The following is a 25,934-nucleotide window of genomic DNA, read 5'->3' on the forward strand; positions in this document are numbered from 1 at the left end:
CATATATTGAACCCCACATGTTAATAGTGGGAGACTTCAACACTACACTCTCACTAATGGACAGGTCATCTAGACAGAAACTAAACAGAGAAATAGTGGAACTAACAGATGTTATGACTCAAATGGTCCTAAAGATATCTACAGAAAGTTTCACCCAAACATAAAAGAATATACATTCTTTATACCACATGGATCCTTCTCTAAAATTGACAATATATTCAGCCACAAAGCTCAACAGATACAAAAAATAGATATAACCCCCTGTATCTTAACAGATCACCATGGATTTCAACAATAACAGAAACAGTAAAAAGTTAAGTAATTTCTAGAATTCAATGAAAACAAATGCATAACACACCCAAACTTGTGGAACACAATAAAAGCAGGGCTAAGAGGAAAGTTCATAGCACTAAGTACCTTTATGAAGATCTCTCCAGATCTCATACTAGCAACTTAACAGCACACCTGAAAGCTCTAGAACAAAAAGAAGAGGAGGAGCAAATGACAGGAAATAATCAAACCGAGGGCAGAAATCAGTCAAATAGTAACAAAGAGTCAATGAAACAGAGTTGGTTCTTTGAGAAAATCAACAAAATAGATAAACTCTTATCCAAAATAACTAAAATGCAGAATATCTAAATCAACAAAATTAGAAGCAAAATGGGGGACATAAGAACAGACACTGAGGAAATCCAGAGAATTGTTAGGTTATACTTCAAAGAGCTGTACTCCACAGAACTGGAAAATCTAAGAGAAATGGACAAATTCCTTGATAGATACCACGTACTGAAGATTAAACAAAGATCAGATAAACAACTTAAATAGACTTATAACCCCTAAATAAATAGAAGCTATAATTAAAAGACTCACAACCAAAAAAAAAAAAAAAGCCCAGGGTCATATGGCTTTCACATAGAATTCTACCAGGTTTTCAAAAAAGAGCTAATACCAATACTCTGCAAATCATTCTTGAAAATAGAAACAGAAGGACCATTACCAAATTATTTCTAGGAGGCCACGGTTACTCAACAAAGAAAGAATTACAGACCAAGTTCCCTCATCAACATTGATGCAAAAATACTCAATAAAACATTGACAAACAGAATTCAAGAACAAACCAAAAAGATGACACAACGTGACCAAGTAGATTTTATCCCAGAGATTCAGGGGTGGTTCAACATACAAAAATTTGTCAATGTAACCTATCATATAAATAAGGTATAAAAAACATGATCATCTCATTAGATGCTGGAAAAGCCTTTGACAAAATACAACATCCATTCATGATAAAAAATACTTGGAGAGATCAGAGATACAAGAGACATACCTAAACATAACAAAAACAATATACAGCAGCCCATTGTCCGTATCAAATTAAATGGAGAGAAACTCAAAGAACTTCCACTAAAATGAGGAATGAGACAAAGATGTCTACTTTCTCCATACCTATTCAATATAGTACCCAAAGTTCTACCTAGAGCAATAAGATAACATAAGGAAATCAGATTCAAATAAAAATTGGAAAGAAGTAAAAGTATCATTATTTGATATGATATGATAGTATACTAATGAACTCCCCAAACTGTTATGGAATATTTAACTATGTAAAGATGTGTTGCATTTGTTTAACTATGTAAAGATGCATTGCTCTTTTACCTTGCGTGCCTAAGGCACCTGATTAGTTTAATAAAATGCTGAGTGGCCAATAGTGAGGGAGGAGGTATATGAGGAACATATGGGCAGAGAGAGTAAGTTGGAGGAGAAATTTAGGCTTAGAAAGGGAAGGAAAAAAGAGAGAGATGCCATGGGGATACCAGGGGTCAGTCAGACAGACATAGAAGAAGTAGGAAAACAGGACATACAGAATGAAAGAAAGGTAAAAAGCTCCAAGGCCAAATGTAGGTGAAGAGAAGCAGATTAAAGTAAAAGAGCTAGTGGGGTAAGCCCACGCTAAGGCCCAGCATTCATAATTAATGCCTCTGTGTCTTTGAGAGCTGGCGGTGGCCCAAAGAAAATTCCAATTATAAAAAGCTCTACCAGGGAACCCAACCCCTCCAGCTAATGAATACCTTTATTCAAGTGGTTGGATACAGGATTAACTAAAAAAAGAAAAAATCAGTAGCCTCCTACATACAAACGATAAACAGGCTGAGAAAGAAGTGAGAAAATCAACAGCCTTTACCTTATCCTCAAATAATAAAAAATATATTGGTAACTCTAACCAAAGAAGAAAAAGAACTGTATGACAAGAACTTCAAATCTCAAAGAAAGAAATTGAAGAAGATATCAGAATATGGAAAGATCTCCCATGCTTGGGATAAGTAGGATTAACATAGTAAAAAAATGACCATGTAATAATTATATGGAATATAATTATATAATGTATATAAAATGTAATAATTATATGGAAGATAAAAAACTACTTTGAGGTTAAATTTTATTTAGTTTATTAACTGATTACTGGATTTGCTTATGAGGGAGTCTCGCTATGTAGCCCAGGCTTGCTTCAACTCACAGATCTCCTGTCCCAGTCTCCAGGACGCTAGGACTGTAAGCAGGCATCAGCACGCTTAGCTCGCTTTCATTTTAAACAGGTGATTGCTCAGAGTGTCAGTTTGGGTCTCCTAGAGCAGAAACTAAAGGGGAATTTGTTTTAGTGGTATGTGAGAATTTTGTTTCTAAAGCTCAGCAAATCATTGTACTGTGTGATTGTGATCCTTTCCACACGGCAAAGTCTTTAATCTTAAAGAAACAAAGAAGCAAAATTAAAGGCAGAGAGATGGCTCACTGGGTAAATGTACCTTCTGCACAAGGCTGACAACCTGAATTCAAAACCTTGAACCAGATGTGGAAGTGCACATCTGTACCCTCAGCACTGCTAAAACAACAAGAGGGAGATTGAGAGAGGAGCACTTCCTGGAAACCCCTGAGCCATCTAGGCTCGGGTGTGCAGCTCAGGAAGGCCTTACCTCACAAGGCAGAAGGTCAGAACCAATTTCCTTAGGTTGTTCTCTGATGTCCACATAAGCATTGCCGCAGACACACGTATACCCCCTACACACATGTAAATACACAGAGTACCTATACACACACAGCACACACATGCACATACACACATGCATAAACACACAGCAATACACATGCACATATGCACAAACACACCAATTACACACTCATGTATGCACACACACCATAATAAATTCAGCATCACTGAAATTATTTTGCATCAACATAATTATCAAAATATAGTTAATAGCCATTGACAGTCCCCAAAGACCACACAGGTCACATTCAGGATCTCCCTCTCTGTCTGACTCAGTTTCCCTGGCATTCCCAGCTCAGAACCAGCAAAGTGCTGGCTTCTCTCTGCGCTCTGATCTGCCAGACGCAGCAGAGGGGGAGACGAATAGGAGAGTGAAACAATGCTTTCTTCTCTTGTGCACTTTGTTTTCAACGTTATGTGTAATTTTGCCAAACAAAAGAATTGAATGGTGAAGATAATAATAATTTGGTATTGTACCGTCATATTTTAAAAATTACTAGCTTGCAGGATGATTATAGTCATGACTGCAGATTATTGCAAAAATACTTTACTAGTCATTGTTATTTTATAATTTTTGTTCCTTTGTTTTTTGGAGGTTTCTTTTTCTTTCTTTCTTTTTTTTTGCCTACAAGAATTGCTTTGTATTGTGACAAGAACAAGATTGGCCCTGTCCTTTGTCCTATTTCCCACACAGAAGAGCCCTGAGTAGTCCAAAGCACATGTCATATGGCCTGTCAACACAGACCAGGTTCCTCCAAAGGAGGCTCAGAAGTCTTCCAGAGAAGCATTTGCTGGGTGTGACCTTAATTAACTAATTACTTGGGATGGGGTGAGGTGGAAGGGAAACCTGGGAATCCAGTTTAACCTTGGTACATAAAACCCGAGTATTTGAACTGTTTTACAGCTATCAAAAGATAAACTTTACATAAGTACCCTATACAAATACAAATTTTATGTTGTGAAATCGTTTATAAACTGATATCTGAAGGCAATGCGTGTGTCATGGTTTTTCAGACTGGCTAAACACTGCCTTTATCACTGTGTGCCTCCCCCAGGCGGCATATGCACTGTTCCCACCAAATGACACAGATTTCAAAAATAAGTATGATTAATTAGGAAGTGAAATGACTGATGTAAAGTTCCTGCAGCGAGCTTTCCATGTGGTCATTTGCATGGAGGAGATATTAGAATCTAGCCCTTTAAAGGTCGTTCAAAGAGGTCTAGCAATCCTTTGAGTTAGACATTTAAAGGTAATCTTAAGCACTGTGGCACTGACGGAGTTAATGCACGCTGAAAGAAGAATCACAGGGGAAGGTGACCATGGGATTGGGACTGTCAGCATAGGTGGCAGCAGCAACTGTGAACCAGAAAATGTATTTAAAAATTGAATCCATTATTGTGTCAGTGAGGGGACCAGCTTAGGCCCATATGCCCCTCCTTGTCCGATTTGTACTTAATGTTAAACATTAACTTGAGAGTCTCACCGTTTGACAGAATGTTCCATGAAGCTCTGGAAACCTCTAGATAACAATCACTCTGATCAGAAGAGAGTGTGATACCAGGAGAAAAGCCAACTGAAATTATACTTCTCAGAGACCCTAAGTCGGCTTTCTGCTCTCTCTTTGTGTGTCTTCTCGGTGGGAAGGGCAATGTGTGCGGGGGGGGGGGGGGGGGGGGGGCTCCTGTGACCCTCTTAATGTTGAAAGCTCAGCATTTATCTACATTGAGGGCACAGGAGTTTCTGAGTCACAGATCCAGGATTCAGTTCCAGCCTTGGGGTCACGAAGGGGGGCAGGGAGGTCGCTAGTGCAGCTGCCCCCTGCTGCTGGGACCTCAGGATGGGAGCTCAGCTGCAGGGCCTGGCTTGACACAGCTCTGCTCCCCTCTAGCCGGTATCTAGGACCTAAGATCCCAGACACTCCTGAAAGGTACCCACTTCACTGTCCACTGACACCTTCCGGACCTGGTACCAGCTCACTAAGGAAGCCTAAGGCTTGAACTAGGGCACCTTGAATTCAGCTAAACGGCCATAAATCTTTTAAATAACAACCTGCTTAAGTCCATTCTATGAAAAAAGTCTCGAGAATTTACCTAAAGATGGTTCAAAATCTACTTTTCAAGGGGGAGGAGCATTCAAAAAGTAAAGCTTACAAGTCACTAATCTTGTGAAACCATAAGGTCATTCCTCCGTGCCAGGCAAAAACTTCAAAAAGCAGGGAGGCATAGCGGCAGCCTGAGCCTACCCCTCAGAATCCCAGTGCTTCCTCCCTCCGCTGTCCAATAGAGCAGTGTCTCTTCTCTCCCCACAACACAGAGGTGTACTCCTGAAAATCTGGCTCTACGACTTGAGCCTTCAGTGAAGATCTTCTTTTGTGAGTGCTGGCGATGGACCCTGTGGGTCCAGACATAGTAGGCAAGTGCTCTACTACTGAGCTACATCTGCAGACATTCATACATTTTTTTTTTAATTTTGAAAAACTAGGTGACAGAGTATTGCCCTCATGATCCTCTGGCAAGGAGTCCTTGTTCTTCTATCATGACCACGTAGGGTGGACGGCTGGTCTCCCTGCTCCTGCCACAGGAGACACTAACCACTCAGACCAGGTTTTAGTTCTAGTTTTTCTTTGTGTGTGTGTGTGTGAGAGAGAGAGAGAGAGAGCAAGAGAGAGAGAGCGAGAGAGAGAGAGAGAGAGAGAGAGAGAGAGAGAGAGAGAGAGAGACAGAGAGAGAGAGGGAGGGAGGGAGGGAGGGAGGGAGGGGGAGAGGGAGAGGGAGAGGGAGAGGGAGAGAGAGAGAGAAAGAGAGAGAGAGAGAGAGAGAGAGAGAGAGAGAGAGAGAGAGAGAGAGAGAGAGAGATTGTGGAGGGAGGGGAACAGACAGACAGACAGACATGGGAGTACCTTTCCAAGCAGTCAGAGTCCAGAGAAGGGCCTCAGATGTCTACTCTACTCTGCCTTATTTCCTTAAAATGGTGTCCTTTACTGAGCAAGAAACCTTGTTTGGCTAGGCTGTCTGGCTGGCTTGTCTCAACTGGGAATGTCAAGGGGTACGGGTATAAGTAGTTATGCCTGAGTTTTACCACGAGTGCTAGGCACTCTAACATGAGTCCTCAACACTTGCACAACAAGCGATCTTAGCCAGCGAGACATCTTCCCAGCCCTTCAATCAGCTTTTGTTTGGTGGGAACTAAAGAACGAACTTCTCAATATCTGGATTATGAAACAGTTGCTTCTAGAACTAAGTCACTTGCCTGTCACATGCAAAGTCCCTCCTTAGAGATTTATATAGCCCTCCGCCTGACTCTATTTCCTAATTTTTACAGTGGAAACATTTATGTCTCCTCCCATACTTTTTCTTCCTTCCTTTTTCTCCTCCTTTTTGTCTCTTGGTTTTCCTTTTGGGCTGGCAGGGAAGCCCATGCTGGCCTTAGACTCACTACTGTAGCCCAGGCTGGCCTCAACTTCATAGTGATCCTCCTGCCTCTGCCTCCTGATTGCTGGGATCACACAGGCAAACACCACTATACCATCTGAGGATGATTTTTCTCACTTCTCGATGCTTTCTTCCAAGTGGACTGACTCTTTACTAGAGCAACTCTGAGTTTCCCCATGTCTTACTCCGTCACTGGAGAAGGGAGTGATCTACTTCTCTGATTAAATGGCTTAAGAGGCCAGTATCCTTTCCTGTTCCTGTTTTGAAGCAAAGTACACACAACCATATAATTCTACTCTGCTCTTCCATGTCTGTAGTAATAAGGGTGGTGGGGCTGCATCCCCAGCACCCCAGCCGCTTGCTAGCTTATGCCCTGAAATAACAACACACAAATTGTATTCATTTAAACACTGCTTGACCCTTCAGCTCTAGCCCTTCCTGGCTAATTCTCACATCCCGATCAACCCATCTCTAATAATCTGTGAGCACCGGTCTTACTGGGAAGATTCTAGCCTACGTCCATCATGAGTCAGAGCTTCATCGCGTGTGTCTGCCATGGAGCGGGGCATGGCATCTCTCAGAGGCATCTGCCCCCGAGAGGAGAGCTGTAGAGTCTGAGCTCACTTCCTCTTCCTCCCAGCGTTCTGTTCTGTTTACTCCTCCCACCTATCTTCTAACCAATGAGGACCAAGCAGTTTCTTTTTATTTAACCAATGACCTTCCTCCATCACATGTCCTATGGATAAGCAGATTCTGTCACCTGGAGAGGAGGAAGGACATGGGACTTGGCAGAACACAGGAGATCTAAACATCCAAGTGTCAAGGGCTATCCATTGGTTCAATGAGTCACCAGTTGGATCTAAGAGCTCTCTGAAAGTCAGACCAGAAAAGAATCTGATCTAGTTACAAAGTTCATGGTGCTTACCGACTGTGTGCACCAACAACCATCTCTATCCCCACAGCTAAGCACAAAGAAAATTTTCCCAGGATCATCACAAAGGGCAATCTTTGGGAATACCCCCAAATAAGCCATGCCCCTTCACTACTTGTTGCTGTTGTTAAATACCCTCATAAAAGAAACTTAGGGGAAAAAGGGCTTCTCTCTGGCTCTTAGTTATAGGGTCTGGCCTGGCACGGTGAATTCAAAGCAGCAAGAGGTGGCATCATCTGGTCATGCTAGACCCAGAGTCACGAGGCAGAGGGAGAGTTGTCTTGTACTCAGCTAGCTTTCTCCTTTGTGTGCACTAGAACTCAAGCCTAGGGAATGGGGCCGCCATAACTGTCACAAGCCAACAGTCAGTTGAACTTCAGAGAACTGACTGTTCACATGGCTAAAGAGAGCGGCAGCGTACAACTCACGTGTAGCTGTTCCTAATTGTGTTATGTAATATAACTGCCCAGTGCAGACTCTTGTGTGACCTTCAGAAAGACATCATTAATATCCTACCACACCTTAAGGAGTTAGAGATATGCACCTTAACAAGCACTTGGAATGCAGCTTCTCAGATTTTAATGATTCAATAGATTCACTAAGGCTCACTAACTAACCTACACAATGCAGCCAGCTATGGGTAACGGAAGAATCATTTTAAGAAAGCTAAGGGGCCTATCAAGCTAACCCTGGTTAGCTGCCAGAGCCCTTACTCCTATATGAGAGTCCGGTGTGTTAGACAGTGGGCCCAGATGATGCCAGACAGGAAGTGGGAGGTGGGAGGCATGAGGCTGCAGCCGGAAAAGGCTAACAAGACAGGAACCCTGCACACATGAAGCACGTGAAGTGAGCAGATGGTGGTAATGTACATGGTTCTTACATGCTTCTCCTTCTCGGACGTTGGGAGGATATTGGTAATGAGAGTAGGAGTGGTGACCAATGTGACAGGAACCCCAGGAGCGGGCGCTGCAGCAGGAGCGTGAGTTTCAGCACGAACAGGAGTAGGCATGACAGCAGCGCCGATGTATCTCTTTCCCATCTTCTTCTTTAGCCTAGGTGATACGCTGAGGGAAGCAGAAGGCGGCCTTATAAAATGATGGCTTTCGGTTGCTGATGTCACGTTCTTGGATTGATGACTCGTAGACCGTATGAAAGCAGATTCTCTTATCCTGGTTGTTCTCTGCTCGAAAAGAGGCAAGAATTATTTTTATTTCACCCCTTAGATTTGTACCCTCTATCTGTCCTCCCCGAGCGAGAACCTCAGAGCGGGCAGGCGGTTTCACTCTCAGTGGGTGTGAATCTGCCTTTGTTCCTAGCTTCACAGCCCACTCTTGCCTGCCTTCATTAGCAGCTGGGACTGAATGTCCCTTCACCCATTGTTCTAGGAAAAAATATAAAAACAGACAGACATTCCTCCGTTCCTCGGCAGCATCTGTGAAGATACAGTCCTCGTGAAGCTGGCGAGGTGGTAATATGAGGTTTGTGTCAAGGTGGGAAAAGGGAAAGGAAGAAGAAAGGAGGGGTGAAGGAGGAATGTGTGCTGGGGTTTGCAGCAGCCTCTGAGGGATGGCTTGCTGCTTCTCTTTCTTCCTCCTCTCCCTACTTTCCTTATTTTCTATCTCCACATGCTCATCTTGTTTCAATTTCAAATGAGTCTTCTTAAAAGACTTATTTTAATTCCTTGTGAGTGTGTGTGTGCACATGAATGCTGATGTCCTCAGAGTTCAGAAGAATATGCTGGATCCCCTGGGACTGGAGTTCCTGTTGAGATTGTATGCTAGGAACCAGACTCGTCTGCAAGAGCACTGTCTACTCTTGATATCAAGCACTTAAAAAAAAAAAAACAAAAACCTCATTTATGAGGAAGCAACGGAGAGCATGAATTCTTGAATGTAGAGAGAGAGCATAGTAGCTGAGATAGATGATGGTAGAGTCCATACAACCTTGGCACTTATACTGGCGTACTTTCTTCTTAATTCCATGTCTTCTTTCTGCTTATTGATCTGTAAAAACCAAGGGCCATACTGGTGATCTGTTATCATTTGCAAAGATTAAACAGGAGAAATCATTACAAAACATCTCAAACAGATTATATGCTGAGTGCTAAAAAGAAATAAACTTGTACATAAAAGTCCCTTATAATAAGAACAGAAGAACATGTAAGTATGACTATTTCAATTAGCATCTATTTATGGCTTTTATGTTTTACAGGCTACATAAATTCATATGTTCTTTGCTTATGAAGTGATATTTTGATACATTATTATATTATATAATCCTCATAATTTAAAAAAATACAAGATAACTTAACAGCTAAATCTCAACAATACAAAGAACAAAATTTATTTTAAAAGTTAATACTGATTTTCAGGCATAAAATAAATGTATCAAAATATTTTATTAATGTATGCTTTAATTCATGTTTGATATGAATTTGTTAGTAATGCCAATTATTCTAATTATGACTTATGTGAATTGAAAGGTGATGGGGAATACATGTAACTATTCATCTTATTATACCTGAAACCTTCTCACTCTAAGCGTTGATCAGAACTCACCAGAAATGTGTCTTAGAACATCTTGCTGTCTGAAAGGGTAGTCACTGATGCTTGTGAAGGCCCAGATCAAATTGTATCAGTGGTGTGAATTTAGATCTAATGCTATACTTGAGCCCTATTGCAACAGTTTAAAACTTATTTTCTCCATAATCTTCAACACAGCCATTGTCAAATTCAATCCAGATTTCACAGGAATTCAATAATTCCTTAGCATTTAAATATAGCATTCATTCTTCTATACACAATGTGATCCTTCACAGTGGACCGCATTTAGAAAAATTCAACAGCCATTCCTGATGAAGAAAAAAACTCTCAGGAAATTAGCGATAAAATAAAACTCCTAAATTTGACAAAACCTTGCTATAAGAAAACAGACCACGCTAGTCTTGAACTCACAGAGATCCACCTGCCTCTGCCTCCCAAGTGCTGGGATTAAAGAATGCACCACCACAGCCCAGACAATTGTGCTTCTTTTATATTAAGAATTAAAACTCTAAAAATATTCCATCTACAACAGTTTCAACACTACAAAATAATTAGAAATAAATTTAACACAATATGTAAGATCTCAATACTGAAAATGACATATTGTTGGTGGGAATTAAAGACCTAAATGAATAGCTCTATGTTCCCCTTTATGGATTGTCTGATTTAATGTAGGATATATTAAAACACCAATTTTTCAACCTAAAAATGTTTCTAAAAACCTGCATAAACACAGAGCATCTACAGTGGCTGTTTACCAACGGAAGGTTCAAGAACCCAGTAGTTGATCAGTCCACAAGACTGGGCATCTCAACTGGTCTTCAGAATATAGCAGAATCCTGAAGAATCAGGCTCTACTGGACTTGAAGTCCAATGAAGAAATGGACTTGCCAGGGAGAGTTAAAGCAAGCAGGTGAAGACAGTTAGTTTCCATCTACCATGTCCTTTGTACAGGCTGCCAGCAGAAGTTGTGGTCCAGATAAAGGTGGATCTTTCCTCATCAAAACAGCCTGATTAAAAATGGATTATCCCACTTCCAATGATTTAATTAAGAAAAAATCTCTCAGGTATACCCAGATATTTGGGTTTTAGTTTATTACAGATAGAGTTAAATTGACAACCAAAAATAGCCATCACAATTGTTTTGCAAAAGTTGAGGTATGTTACACACTACACATAAACCTTTGTAACCACAGCTCATACTTCTTTCTATATGCAACAAATTTCCATTTACTTGTATTTGTTACTGTCTCTATTTAGATTGTTATCATGGGGAAAACTAGTGCCATGAACTCATCGGGAAGTGATATTTCCTCTTCCAGACTACATTGTGAGAAGCTACAAATGTTTGATAAAAATTTCTGGTGGAAAAATCTAACCTTGGAGTTTTCACAGGGATTTCTTCAGGTTGTATGGGTGGTGGCTTGTTCTGATGATGTTTGCTATCTTTTGTTTTGTTTTTTTGCAACAGTGTTTTACTGCATAACCCTAGCCTGGCTAGTTGGACTGGAACTTTCTGTGTAGATCAGCATGAATTTAATTTCACAGGAAACTACCTGCTTTGGGCACCCAATTGCTTTAGTTCTTAACACTGAGAAATTTAGGAACATAAAACTGTTATTGTGTTTCGATCTGGGCGATCTGGGCACCGAGTGAAACAGCATTGTGGTGAGTGAGTACTGTGGCACCCGGGAACAGCCCGCCTACACTTCCTGGCCATCCTACCGGGGCTATACTGCCCAATACCCCCTCTCTCTTCCTATCCCATCCAGCTTACATCCAGATCCCCCCACCACCCGTCTCCCTCCCTCCCTCCCTCCCTCCCTCCCTCCCTCCCTCCCTCCCTCCCTCCCTTCTTTGGTGGCATAGCACCTCCCAGCTCAGCCTGCTTGGGCTCTGGGACCGAACCCGAAGCATAGGGAAAAGGGGAGGGCGGTAGCTCCTTTGTTCCCATAGCCGGCCTGCAGCAAGCAGGGTGGGCCCTTTGTTTGCGAGCTAACCAAGCAGCAAGGAGATCCGATCTGGACACCAGGAGAAACATCACTGGGGAGTGACATCACTGAAAAGGTACATCAGTGAGCAAGAAGACCTGATCTTGTAAAAGAAGATCCATAGGAGAGTATTGGGAGGAAGAGATGGGGAGACGCCAATGCAAGAATTCACCCAACAATCTGAAAAACAACACGAAACCACCAGAAGCCAGCGACCTCACAACAGGAGGAAATGATCACCTTAATCAAGAAGAAGTAGAAAAAACTGACTTCATGAAAGTGATTGACACCCTTAAACAGCATATAAAAAACGCCCTTATAGAAATGGAGGAGAAGTATAACAGAAAGTTTGAGGAATTGAGTAAATCAGTGAATGATACCTTAGGAAACCAAGGAAAAACAATCAAGCAGATAAAGGAAACAGTTCATGACTTGAAAACTGAAATGGAGGCAAAGAAGAAAACACAAACAGAGGGCCGGCTGGACATGGAAAATCTAGGTAAATGAATAGAGACTACAGAAACAAGCATAACCAGCAGAATACAAGAGATAGAAGAAAGAATCTCAGAGTCTGAGGATAACATAGAGAAAATAAACACACTGATCAAAGAAAATAGCAAGTCCAACAAACTCTCATCACAAAACATTCAGGAAATATGGGACACAATAAAAAGACCAAACCTAAGAATAATTGGAGTAGAAGAAGGAGAAGAAGTGCAGCTCAACGGTCCAGAAAATATACTTAATAAAATTATAGAAGAAAACTTTCCCAACCTGAAGAAGGATGTACCTATGAAGGTTCAAGAAGCATACAGAACAACAAATAGGCTGGATCAAAAAAAAAAAAAAAACATCCCCTCCCCATATAATAATCAAAACACAAAATATACAGAATAAAGAAAGAATATTAAGAGCTGCAAAGGAAAAAGGCCAAGTTACTTATAAAGGTAAACCTATCAGACTTACACCTGACTTCTCTATGGAAACCATGAAAGCCAGAAGGTCCTGGATAGATGTACTTCAAAAACTAAGAGACCATGGATGCAAGCCCAGACTACTATATCCAGCCAAGCTTTCGTTCACTATCAATGGAGAAAACAAAATTTTCCAGGGTAAAAACAAATTTAAACAATACGTAGCCACAAATCCAGCCTTACAGAAAATAATAGAAGGAAAATCACTAACCAAGGAGTCCAACAATGACCACAATAACTCAGACATCTAGAGACCCTTCACCAGCGCAACTCAAAAAAGGGAAACACACAAACCCTATTACTAAAAAAGTGACCGGAGTTAGCAACCACTGGTCATTAATATCACTTAATGTCAATGGGCTCAACTCACCTATAAAAAGGCACAGGCTAAAAGATTGGATACGAAAACAGGATCCAACACTCTGCTGTCTACAAGAAACACACCTCAACCACAAAGACAGGCACCTACTCAGAGTAAAGGGCTGGGAATAGGCTTATCAAGCAAACGGACCTAAGAAACAAGCAGGTGTGGCCATACTAATTTCTAACAAAGTTGACTTCAAACTTAAATCAATCAGAAGAGATGGAGAGGGACATTTTATACTCATAACAGGAACAATTCATCAGGAAGAAGTCTCAATCCTGAATATCTATGCCCCTAATATAAAAGCACCCACGTACATAAAAGAAACATTGCTAAAATTCAAGGCAGCCATCAAACCGCACACACTAATAGTAGGAGACTTCAACACTCCTCTCTCACCAATGGACAGGTCAATCAAACAGAAACCTAACAGAGAAATTAGAGAATTAATGGAGGTAATGAAGCAAATGGACTTAACAGACATCTATAGAATATTCCACCCAAAGAGGAAAGAATATACCTTTTTCTCTGCAGCTCATGGAACCTTCTCGAAAATTGACTACATACTCGGTAACAAAGCTAACTTACACAGTTACAAAAAAATATCACTAACCACCTGTGTCTTATCAGATCACCATGGATTAAAGTTAGAATTCAACAACAATGCTACCCCCAGAAAGCCTACAAACTCATGGAAACTGAGCAGTCAACTACTGGACCATACCTGGATTAAGGAAGAAATAAAGAAAGAAATTAAAGTCTTCCTTGAATTCAATGAAAATAAAGAAACAACATACTCGAACTTATGGGATGCTATGAAAGCAGTCCTAAGAGGAAAGTTCATAGCACTAAGTGCCCACTTAAAGAAAACAGAGAAAGCACATATTGGAGACTTAACAGCCCACCTGAAAGCTCTAGAAAAAAAAAAGCAGACTCACCTAGGAGGAGTAGAAGACTGGAAATAATCAAACTGAGGGCTGAAATCAACAAAATAGTAACACAGAAAACAATCCAAAGAATCAATGAATCAAAAAGCTGGTTCCTGAAGAAAATCAACAAGATTGACAAACCCCTATCCAAATTAGTCAAACGGCAGAGAGAAAATTTGCAAATTAATAAGATCAGAAATGAAAAGGGGGACATAACCACAAACACAGAGAAAATTCAAAGAGTCATTAGATCTTACTACAAAAGCCTGTATGCCACAAAACTCGAAAATGTAAAAGAAATGACACTTTTTTAGATAAATACCATTTACCAAAATTAAACCAGGACCAGGTGAACAATCTAAACAGACCTGTCAGTCGCGAAGAATTAGAAGCTGTTATCAAAAACCTCCCTACCAAAAAAAGCCCAGGGCCAGATGGTTTCAATGCGGAATTCTACCAGAACTTCCAAGAAGATCTAATACCTATTCTCCTCAATGTATTCCACAATATAGAAACAGAAGGGTCATTACCAAATTCCTTTTATGAAGCTACAGTTACTCTGATACCAAAACCACACAAAGACTCAACCAGGAAAGAGAATTACAGGCCAATCTCACTCATGAATATCGACGCAAAAATCCTCAACAAAATACTGGCAAACCGAATCCAAGAACACATCCGAAAAATTATCCATTATGATCAAGTAGGCTTCATTCCTGAGATGCAGGGCTGGTTCAACATACGAAAATCTATCAATGTAATCCAGCATATAAATAAACTGAAAGAAAAAAAACCATATGATCATTTCATTAGAAGCTGAAAAAGCATTTGACAAAATTCAACATCCATTTATGTTAAAAGTATTGGAGAGATTAGGGATACAAGGGTCATACCTAAATATAATAAAAGCTATATACAGCAAGCCAACAGCTAACATCAAATTAAACGGAGAGAAACTCAAAGCCATCCCACTTAACTCAGGAACTCAACAAGGCTGTCCACTCTCCATACCTCTTCAATATAGTGCTTGAAGTTCTAGCAATAGCATAAGACAACATAATGGGATTAAGGGGATTTGAATTGGAAAGGAAGAAGTTAAACTTTCATAATTTGCAGATGATATGATAGTGTACATAAGCGACCCCCAAAACTCCACCAAAGAACTCTTACAGCTGATTAACAGCTTTAGTAATGTGGCAGGATACAAGATCAACTCCAAAAAATCAGTCGCCCTCTTATACACAAAGGATATGGAAGCAGAGAGGGAAATCAGAGAAGATTCTCCATTCACGATAGCCACAAACAGCATAAAATATCTTGGGGTAAATCTAACCAAGGAAGTGAAAGATCTATTTGATAAGAACTTTAAGGCATTGAAGAAAGAAATTGAAGAGGATACCAAAAAATGGATGGACACCCCTTGCTCTTGGATTGGGAGGATCAACATAGTAAAAATGGCAATTCTACCAAAGGCAATTTATAGATTCAATGCAATCCCCATCAAGGTCCCATCAAAATTCTTCACAGATCTGGAGAGGACAATAATCAACTTTATACGGAAAAACAAAAAACCCAGGATAGCCAAAACAATTCTATACAATAAAGGATCCTCTGGAGGCATTACCATCCCTGACTTCAAACTCTATTACAGAGCTACAGTAATGAAAACAGGGTGGTACTGGCATAAAAACAGAGAAGTCGACCAATGGAATCATATAGAAGACCCGGATTTTATCCCACAAACCTATGAACACCTCATTTTCGATAAAGGAGCTAAAAGTATACAATGGAAGAAAGAAAGCATCTTCAACAAATGGTGCTGGCACAATTGGATATCAACCTGTAGAAGAATGAAAATAGACCCATATCTATCACCGTGCACAAAACTCAAGTCCAAATGGATTAAAGACCTCAATATCAGCCCGAAAACACTGAAGCTGATAGAAGAGAAAGTGGGAAATACCCTACAACAGATGGGCACAGGTGATCGCTTCTTAGGTATAACCCCAGAAGCACAGACATTAAGGGCAACATTGAATAAATGGGACCTACTTAAACTGAGAAGCTTCTGTAAAGCAAAGGACACTGTCACTAAGACACAAAGGCAACCTACTGACTGGGAGAAGATCTTCACCAACCCCGCAACAGACAATGGTCTGATCTCCAAAATATATAGAGAACTCAAGAAACTAGACTTTAAAATGCTAATTAACCCAATTAAAAATTGGGGCACTGAACTGAACAGAGAATTCTCAACAGAAGAAGTTCAAATGGCCAAAAGACACTTAAGGTCATGCTCAACTTCCTTAGCAATCAGGGAAATGCAAATCAAAACAACTTTGAGATATCATCTTACACCTGTCAGAATGGCTAAAGTCAAAAACACCAAGGATAGCCTTTGCTGGAGAGGCTGTGGAGGACGGGGTACCCTCATCCATTGCTGGTGGGAATGTAATCTTGTGCAACCACTGTGGAAGTCAGTGTTTCAGTTTCTCAGGAAATTCGGGATCAACCTACCCCTGGACCCAGCAATACCACTCTTGGGAATATACCCAAGAGATGCTCTATCATATGACAAAAGCATTTGTTCAACTATGTTCATAGCAGTATTATTTGTAATAGCCAGAACCTGGAAACAACCTAGATGCCCTTCAATGGAAGAATGGATGAAGAAAGTATGAAATATATACACACTAGAGTACTACGCTGCGGTAAAAAACAATGACTTCTCGAATTTTGCATGCAAATGGATGGAAATAGAAAACACTATCCTGAGTGAGGTATCCCAGACCCAAAAAGATGAACATGGGATGTACTCACTCATAATTGGTTTCTAGCCAAAAATAGGGGCACGGAGTCTACAATAGGTGAACCTAAAGAAGCTAAGTAAGAAGGTGAATCCAAGGAAAAACATATAGTTATCCTCTTGGATAAGGGAAGTAGACAAAATTGCCGGGGAGAAAATTGGGATTTTGGGGGTGGGGTGGGATGGGGATAAAAGGAGATGGGGAGAGAAAAGGTAGAAGGGAAGGAGGGGGGACTTGGGGAAACAGGAGGATTGGGATAAAGGAAGGTTGGATAGGGGAGCTCGGAACCACAATTCTTAGTTAAGGGAGCCACTTTAGGGTGGGCAAGAGACTTGACCCTAGAGGGGCTCCCGTGTGCCCAAGCTGAGGTCCCCAGTTAGTTCTCTGGGCAGCTGAGGATAGGGAACCTGAAATGACCCTATCCTAGAGCAATACTGACGAATATCTTGCATACCATCAAAGAACCTTTATCTGGCGATGGATGGAGATAGAGACAGAGACCCACACTGGCGCACTGGACTGAGATCCCAAGGTCCCAATGAGGAGCAAAAGGAGGGAGAACATGAGCAAAGAAGTCGGGACCACGAGGGGTGCACCCACCCACTGAGACAGTGGAGCTGATCTACTGGGAGCTCACCAAGGCCAGCTGGACTGTTACCGAAATAGCATGGGATAAAACTGGACTCTCTGAACATGGCGAACAATGAGGGCTGATGAGACGCCAAGGACAATGGCACGCGGTTTTGATCCTACTTAATGTGCTAGCTTGGTGGGAGCCTAGCCAGTTTGGATGTTCACCTTCCTTGATATGGACGGAGGGGGGAGGACCTAGGACTTACCACTGGGCAGGGAACCCTGACTGCTCTTTGGACTGGAGAGGGAGGGGGAGAGGAGTGGGGGGAGGGGGAGAAGGGTGGGAGGAGGGGGAGAAGAGTGGGAGGAGGGGGAGGGAAATGGGAGGCTCGGAGGAGGTGGAAATTTTTTTATTCTCTTTTTATCAATAAAAAAAAAAAGAATTTCAAGATGCTGATGTTGCCCACTGAACTTGTGGTCTGTAGAATAAAATTCAGTTCTTGCTGCTTTATAAAAAAAAAAAAACAAAAAAAACCTGTATTTTCCTGGTTTTCTTTCAAGAAAGTTAGAATTTCCTATAATGTATTTTGATCATATCAGCCTCTTCCCTTTTCTACCCTCCCAACTTTGCCCCCCCCTTTGTTCTCCACCTATCAAGTCCAATTTGTGCTGCCTGTATTTTCTTAGAGGTGTGGCCTTTAGCTGGAGCACGGTTGACTTACCAGAGGCTACATTCTTAAAGGTAACTGACTCTTCTCCTAGTAGCTCAGCCCCTCACCTCTGGGTGGGACTCCATGTCTGCCTGCCCTTCCCATGCTGAGGTCTGGTCTGGCTTCAGTTTGCACTGGGCTTGTGTGTGCTGTCACAGTCTCTTTGAGTTCAGAGGTACACTGGCCCTGTTGTTACCTAGGCTGGAGGATACTGTTGCCTTTTATTCATCCCCTGCCTGTCTCCTCCACTGCCCGCCCCTCTTTCACAGTGACTCCTAAGCTTTGGGAGGGTAGTGGTATGGGACAATGGTCTGTATTCTGTCAATTATATTTTAATAAACACTGATTGGCCAGTAGCCAGGCAGGAAGTATAGGTGAGATAACCAGACAGGAAATAAAGGTCTGTCAATGAGAACAGGAGAATTCTGGGAAGAAGGAAGTCCTAGTCTGCAGTCGTGACCCAGCCACAGAAGAAGCAAGATGTGACTGCCTACCAAATAAGGTACCGAGCCATGTGGCTAACATAGACAAGAATAATGGGCTAATCTAAGTTATAAGAGTTAATAAGAAGCCTGAGCTAATGAACCAATCAGTTTATAACTAATGTAGACCTCTGTGTGATTTCTTTGGGACTTAACAACTGTGGGAACTGGGCAGGACAGAAACTCCCGACAACAAAGGACAGGATACAGAAGTCCTGTTTTCCTCACATCTGCACTCCTTATCTTGGTATTTCAATTTGCCCTCATTTTGGAGTTTTACCCATCTCTTTGTACATGTGTTAGTCTTGGTAGATTTATCAATTAAACCAATTTCTTAAAAAAAACTCATTTCTCCCCGGCAAGAGGCCCTGCTCCTATGCTAAGTGGATCCAGAGAGGTGAGTGAGTGGCCACGCGGTCTGATGGTCCCGAGGAACTGAGTCCAGGCCCTCTCCAATTCCCTAAGCTTTTCTGGCCATCCAGTGGGGTGTGTTCTCTGTTGCTGGCTTTCTTTACCCCATTCCACCTTGACCCCAAGTACTCCTTCTCATCTGCGGGATCCTTGGATCCCCCACCAAGGCCGGTTTCAGGGCAGAGGGGATCTGAGAGCCTGCTCCAGTGCTGAGGGGACCGAAAAGAAGGCAGACCAAGAAAAACTCCCAAGTACACAGTGAGCCATAGCAAAGATTGGACCAAGACGCCAAGACTCTGCTGGCCTCATTTGAAGAAAGAGATGGGTGGGTGCCAATGCAAGAATTCCTCCAACATCCTGAAAAGCAACATGATAACACCAGAATCCAGCAAACACGCAATAGGAAGACTTGAATATCCTAACCCAGAAGTAATAGAAGAATTTGACTTTAAACATAACGTTATGAAAATGGAGACCCTTAGCCAGGAAGTGAAAAATTTCTTAAAGAAATGGAAGAGAAGACAAACAAAAAGTTAGAAGAAATCAATACATCCCTCAAAGATACCCAAAAAACCAAGAAAAAGCAATCAAACAGGTAAACGAAACAGTTCAAGACTTCAAGATCGAAATGGAGGTAATAAAGAAAACACAAACTAAGGATGGCTGGATATGGAAAACCTGGGTAAATGAACAGGAACTATAGAGACAAGTATAACCAACAGAATACAAGAGATAGAAGAAAGAATCTCAGGCACTGAAGATACAATAGAGTTTATTAACTCATTGATCAAAGAAAACAGCAAACCCAAAAAATTCTTAACACAAAACATCCAGGAAATCTGGGACACCATGAAAAGACTAAAGCTAAGAATAATAGGGGTAGAAGAAGGAGAATTCCAGCTCAAAGGCCCAGAAAATATATTCAACAAAATTATAGAAGAAAATTTTCCCAACCTAAAGAAGGATATTTCCATGAAGGTACAAGAAGCATACAGAACACTAAATAGACTGGATCAAAAAAATCCCCTCTCCATGTAATAATCAAAAAACAAAGCATACAGAATAAAGAAAGAATATTAAGAGCTGCAAAGGAAAAAGGTCAAGTAACATATAAATGTAAACTTATCAGAATTATACCTGACTTCTCAATGGAAACCATGAAAGCCAGAAAGTCTTGGATAGATGTGCTGCAGACACTAAGAGACCATGGATGCAAGTCCAGACTACTATATCCATCAAAGCTTTCTTTCACCATTGATGGAGAAAACAAGATATTCCATGAGAAAAACAGATTTAAACAATACATAACCACAAACCTAGCCTTACAGAAAGTACTAGAAGGAGGACCTGAACCCAAGGAAGCCAACAACACCCACAATAGAACAGACATCTGACAACCCTCCACCAACACAACTCAAAGAAGGGAAACACGCAAACACTACCACCAAAATAATAACCGGAGTTAACAACCACTGGTCATTAATATTGCTTAATATCAATGGACTCAATTCAACTATAAAAAGGCAGAGGTTAAAAGAATGGATACGAAAACAGTATCCAACATTCTGCTGTTTACAAGAAACACACCTTAACCTAAGAATAAACACTGCCTCAGAGTAAAGGGTTGGGACAAGGTTTCCCAATCAAATGGATCTAAGAAACAAGTGTGTGTGGCTATCCTAATACAAAATTGATTTCAAACTACAATCAATCAGAAGAGATGGAGAAGGACACTTTATACTCATAACAGGAACAATTCAGCAAGATGAAGTCTCAATCCTGAATATCTGTGCCCCTAATATAAAAGCACTCACATATGTAAAAGAAACATTACTAGAACTCAAATCACACATCAAACCCCGCACACTAATAGTAAAAGATTTTAACACTCCTCTCTCACCAAAAGACAGGTCAACCAGACAGAAACTTAACAGAGAAATAAGAGAACTAACAGATGTAATGAATCAAACATACTTAACAGACATCTTTAGAACATTTCACCCAAACAGAAAAGAATATACCTTCTCAAAAATTGATCACATAAGTGGTAAAAGAGCAAACACCCACAGATATAAAAAAAATTGTAGTAACCACCTGTGTACTATCGGATCACCATGGAATAAAGTTAGAATTCAACAATTCTACCCCCAAAAAGCCTACAAACTCATGGAAACTGAACATTCAACTACTAAACCACCCCTAGGTAAAGGAAGAAATAAGAAAGAAAAAATGGGGTACTGAACTGAACAGAGACCCACATTGGAGCACTGGACTGAGCTCCCAAGGCCCAAATGAGGAGCAAAAGAAGGGAGAACATGAGCAAGAAAGTCAGGACCGCGAGGGGTGCACCCACCCACTGTGACAGTGGGGCTGATCTATTGGAAGCTCACCAAGGCCAGCTGGACTAGGACTGAATAAACATGGGATAAAACCGGACTCTCTGAACACGGCGGACAATGAGGGCTGATGAGAAGCCAAGGACAATGGCACTGGGTTTCGATCCTACTGCATGAACTGGCTTTGTGGGAGCCTAGCCTGTTTGGATGCTCACCTTCCTGGACCTGGATGGAGGGAGAAGGACCTTGGACTTCCCACAGGGCAGGGAATCCAGACTGCTCTTCAGACTCGAGAGGGAGGGGGAATGAAATGGGGGGAGGGGCAGAGGAGTGGGAGGCGGAAATTTTTTCAATAAAAAAAACTAAATTAATTAATTAAAAAAAGAATTCTCAACAGAATTTCAAATGGCCAAAAAATACTTAAGGTCATGCTCAACTTCCTTAGCGATCAGGGAAATGCAAATCAAAACATCTTTGAGACACCATCTTACACCTGTCAGAATGGCTAAAATCAAAAACACCAATGATAGCCTTTGCTGGAGAGGATGTGAAGTAAGGGGAACATTCATCCATTGCTGGTGGGAATGCAAACGTGTGTAGCCACTTTGGAAATCAGTGTGGTGGTTTCTCAGAAAATTGGGAGTCAATCTACCTCAGGATTCAGCAATACCACTCTTGGGGATAAACCCAAGAGACGCCAAATCATACTACAAAAGCATTTGTTCAGCTATGTTCATAGCAGCATTATATGTAATAGCCAGAACATGGAAACAACCTAGATGCCCCTCAATGGAAGAATGGATAAAGAAACTGTGGCACATCTACACATTAGAGTACTACTCAGCGGTAAAAATCAATGACATCTTGAATTTTGCATGCAAATGAATGGAAGTAGAAAACACTATCCTGAGTGAGATAACACAGACCCAAAAAGAGGAATATGGTATGTACTCACTCATTAGTGGATTCTAGCTATAAACAAAGGACATTGAGCCTATAGTTCACTATCCTAGAGAACCTAAGTAATAAGGTGAACCCAAAGAAAAACATATATAGATCCTCCTGGAAATTGGAAGCAGACAAGATTGCCAGGCAAAAGTTGGGAGCATGGGGGTGGGGTGAGATGGGGGAAAGGAGAGAGGGGGAGAGAGAAGGGAGATGGGGAGGGTTCCGGAGAGCTTGGGGGAGTGGGATGGTTGAGATGGAGGAAGGATGGATATGGGAACAGGGAAGAAGTTATCTTAATTAAGGGAGACATTTTGGGGTTGTCAAGAGACGTGGCTCTAGAGGAGTTTCCAGGTGTCCACGAGGATGACACCAGATAGGACCCTGGGCAGTGGAGGAGAGGGTGCTTGAACTGGCCTTGTTCTGTAGTCAGACTGATGACTATTTAAATATCACCATAGAACCTTCGCTCAGGGACAGATGGAGATAGAGACAGAGACCCACATTGGAGCACTGGACTGAGCTCCCAAGGTCCAGTTAAAGAGCAGAAGGAGGGAGAGTATGACCAAGGAAGTCAGAACCATGAGGGGTTGGTCCACCCACTGAGACAGTGTTCCTGAGCTAATGGGAGCTCACCAAATCCAGCTGGACTGGGACTGAATGAACATGTGATCAAACTGGACCCTCTGAATGTGGATGACAATTGGGGCTGACTGAGAACCCAATGATAATGGTACTGGGATATGTCTCTGCTGCATGTACTAGCTTTTTGGGATCCTATTTTATTTGGATGCACAGCTTCCTTTCCTAAGCCTGGATGGAGGGGGGAGGGCCTTGGACTTCCCACAGGGCAGGGTACCCTGCTCTCTCTTAAGACTGGAGGGGGGGGGAGGTTGAGTGGGGGAGGGGAGTGGGAGGAGGGGAGGAAGTGGAAATTTTGAATGGTATTATTTATAAAGTAATAAAAAGTGGAAAAAACTAAAGACCTCATCTCTTTTTGATTGACTTCTGCTATTTTTCTATTTTCAGTTTTAATAATCTCTGCTATGATCTTTGTTACTTGCTTTTTTTGCATTGATTTGACCAGAGAAAGTAAAATGTTACTCTATTGGCTTATTCACACTTGCCGCTCTGAAGTGGATTTGTTTTGGACATTTCCTCTGCATAGTTGGGGGATAGAACATTAGATGGCATTACAATGTCTTTACCAGCTGTAAACATCGATTTCAACAATGCCCAGAACAGTCTGCAGCCTTGCTTGTTCACATCGTTCTCTCTCTCACACTCTCTTTTCCTAGGCGTCGCATCTTTCTGTCATCATTTCAGTGTGATTAACTTCTTTCAGATAAGCAATGTTGTTGAATATGTGTTCTATTTTAATACAATTTAAAGTCCTGCCACTTTTCTTTGGCTAGAATTCTTTTTCTCTGGCTTCTTGCTGTCTAAAATTAAATTAGAATGTGACCTGCAGTAGTTTTCTTTAGATATATTCTACTTTGAATTTTCTTGGTTTCGTAAATCAGTTTATGACCCTCATCAAAGTTAGAATGCCATCAGTTACTATGTGGCAGGAAACAAAATTAACATAATAGAAATCAAGAGCCACCGAATATGTCAGTGCAAACATACTGAGAAAACCAAAGAAACAATCCCATTCGCAACAGCACTGTCTTCCCAAAAACCTTGGGATAAAACTAACCAAGGAAGCAAGAGACTTTAAAATGAAATTGGGGAAGGCAGTAGAAAATGGGGAGCTTCCTAAGGTCGCAGACTGGCAGAGTTAACATTGTGAAAATGGCCATCCTGCCAAAGCAGTCTACAGAGTCAATGTAACACACATCAAAATTTTAGCTCTGTTCTTCACAGAAACAGGCAAATAAATAAATAAACCCAAAACAAGCAAAAAACAAAAACAAAAAACCCCCAACATTAAAATTCTTATGGAAGTTGGGTAATGATGGTGGTGCACACCTTTAATCCCAGCACTCAGGAAGCTGAGCCAGGAGGATCTCTGAGTTCGAGGCCAGCCTGGTCTACAGAGTGAGTTCCAGGACAGCCAGGGCTGTTACATAGAGAAACTCTTTCTCAAAAATCAAAAAAAAAAAATCATACAGAAGCACAAATGATTCTAGATGGTAAAAAAACAATCCTGAAAATAGAATCCTGCTGGAGATAACACCATATCTAATTCCAAGTTCCAGTACAAGGCTAGGAAGATAAAACCAGCATGGCACTGGCATAACATGGACATATAAACCAGTGGAGCAGATCAGAGGATCTAAGCTCATTAAACTGCGGCTTCCCAGTTGACAAAGATACCAAGGAACACACTGAAGAAAACATAGCATCTTCAACAAAGAGTGCTGAGGAAACTGGATAACCATATGAAGAATAGTGAAACCTGATTACTGGATTCACAAGACATTGGGAACAACAACAAAACCCAATTTAATAAAAATAAAGTTATACTATGTAATAGGCAATAACAGGAAGGGTTGAAAAGAAGTCATTAAGGTATGAGATATAGCATGAAGTATTTGATTTTTAACAATAATCAATGAAACAGGTTAAAGCAATAAACAAATATTATGCATACCAGACTGACTGGTCAAAAATAAAATAAAAAATGCTGTTTGCAAAATTGGGAGGCTGTGGAACCCTATGGCGATGTCAGTACTATACATCAGCAGAGTTAATTTTGAAAATTATTTAGCAAATAAGGAATTAACATTAAATTACAATGGGTAGACTCATACAAAGGGCATGGCACCAGGACACATGCACAGAAAGGTTCAGGATAAGGAGGGTCATTAAGTGGAAACCATCACAATGTCTCTTCACTGCAGGAAACATGTCATCCACTGTTGTGAAAATCTTTCTGTGGAATAAGCACTCCATGACAGCAGTGAGAGTGGTGGAGAAGAGACCTCACAGTGGACTGAAGCCAGGATAGCTCCCGAACGGCCTGGGTGTCCGGTCCAGTTTGCATTCTCATTTTATGATCTAAAACCACAAGGTGAAAAGAGCGAGCAAGCGAGGTCTTACAGGAAAGTTTATGTGGCAGGCAGTAGGTTATTAAGGGCAACAATCCATTGTTTCAGGTATTTCTCTGGGTCATGCTGTTCTAGGTCGCAAATGAAGTCATGTTTGGCAAACAGGCAGTACAATCAGTACTTTAAGTCTCTAAATAAATCAATAAGTCAGTATCTAGGAATCAGTCCTTTCTACTTTATTCTACTTCAGAATAATTTACAGGGTGGTGTAACAACATGGATGAGCCTCACTCACAATACAAGGCAATGGTTGCAAAACGCAAAAAAAAAAGCACACAGAGCTTTTTAATGATAGGATAAAAGCTATTTATGTAATAACTGGACATGATCAGATCAAAGGGGAAAATTGTATGTTTATCTGAATAGACGTGTGCAAAGTATCTGAGAATAGCATCTGGTCTGCTTCATTG

At 41.2% G+C, this 25,934-nt stretch overlaps 1 protein-coding gene across 1 annotated transcript in view; it reads right to left on the bottom strand.

The window, feature by feature from the left end:
• C4H10orf67 (chromosome 4 C10orf67 homolog) overlaps positions 1-25,934 on the bottom strand; it is an 88,659-nt gene that overhangs the window by 17,404 nt on the left and 45,321 nt on the right. Inside the window, exons 9-11 of the mRNA XM_075971189.1 lie at positions 9,350-9,409; positions 8,812-8,863; positions 8,287-8,372 (exon numbers count right to left, since the gene is read on the bottom strand). Coding sequence (XP_075827304.1) covers positions 8,287-8,372; positions 8,812-8,863; positions 9,350-9,409 — 198 coding nt within the window. The remainder of the gene's footprint in view (positions 1-8,286; positions 8,373-8,811; positions 8,864-9,349; positions 9,410-25,934) is intronic.

The sequence above is a fragment of the Microtus pennsylvanicus genome, chromosome 4 (assembly GCF_037038515.1).
Source record: "Microtus pennsylvanicus isolate mMicPen1 chromosome 4, mMicPen1.hap1, whole genome shotgun sequence".
In the NCBI taxonomy this organism is placed as follows: domain Eukaryota; kingdom Metazoa; phylum Chordata; class Mammalia; order Rodentia; family Cricetidae; genus Microtus; species Microtus pennsylvanicus.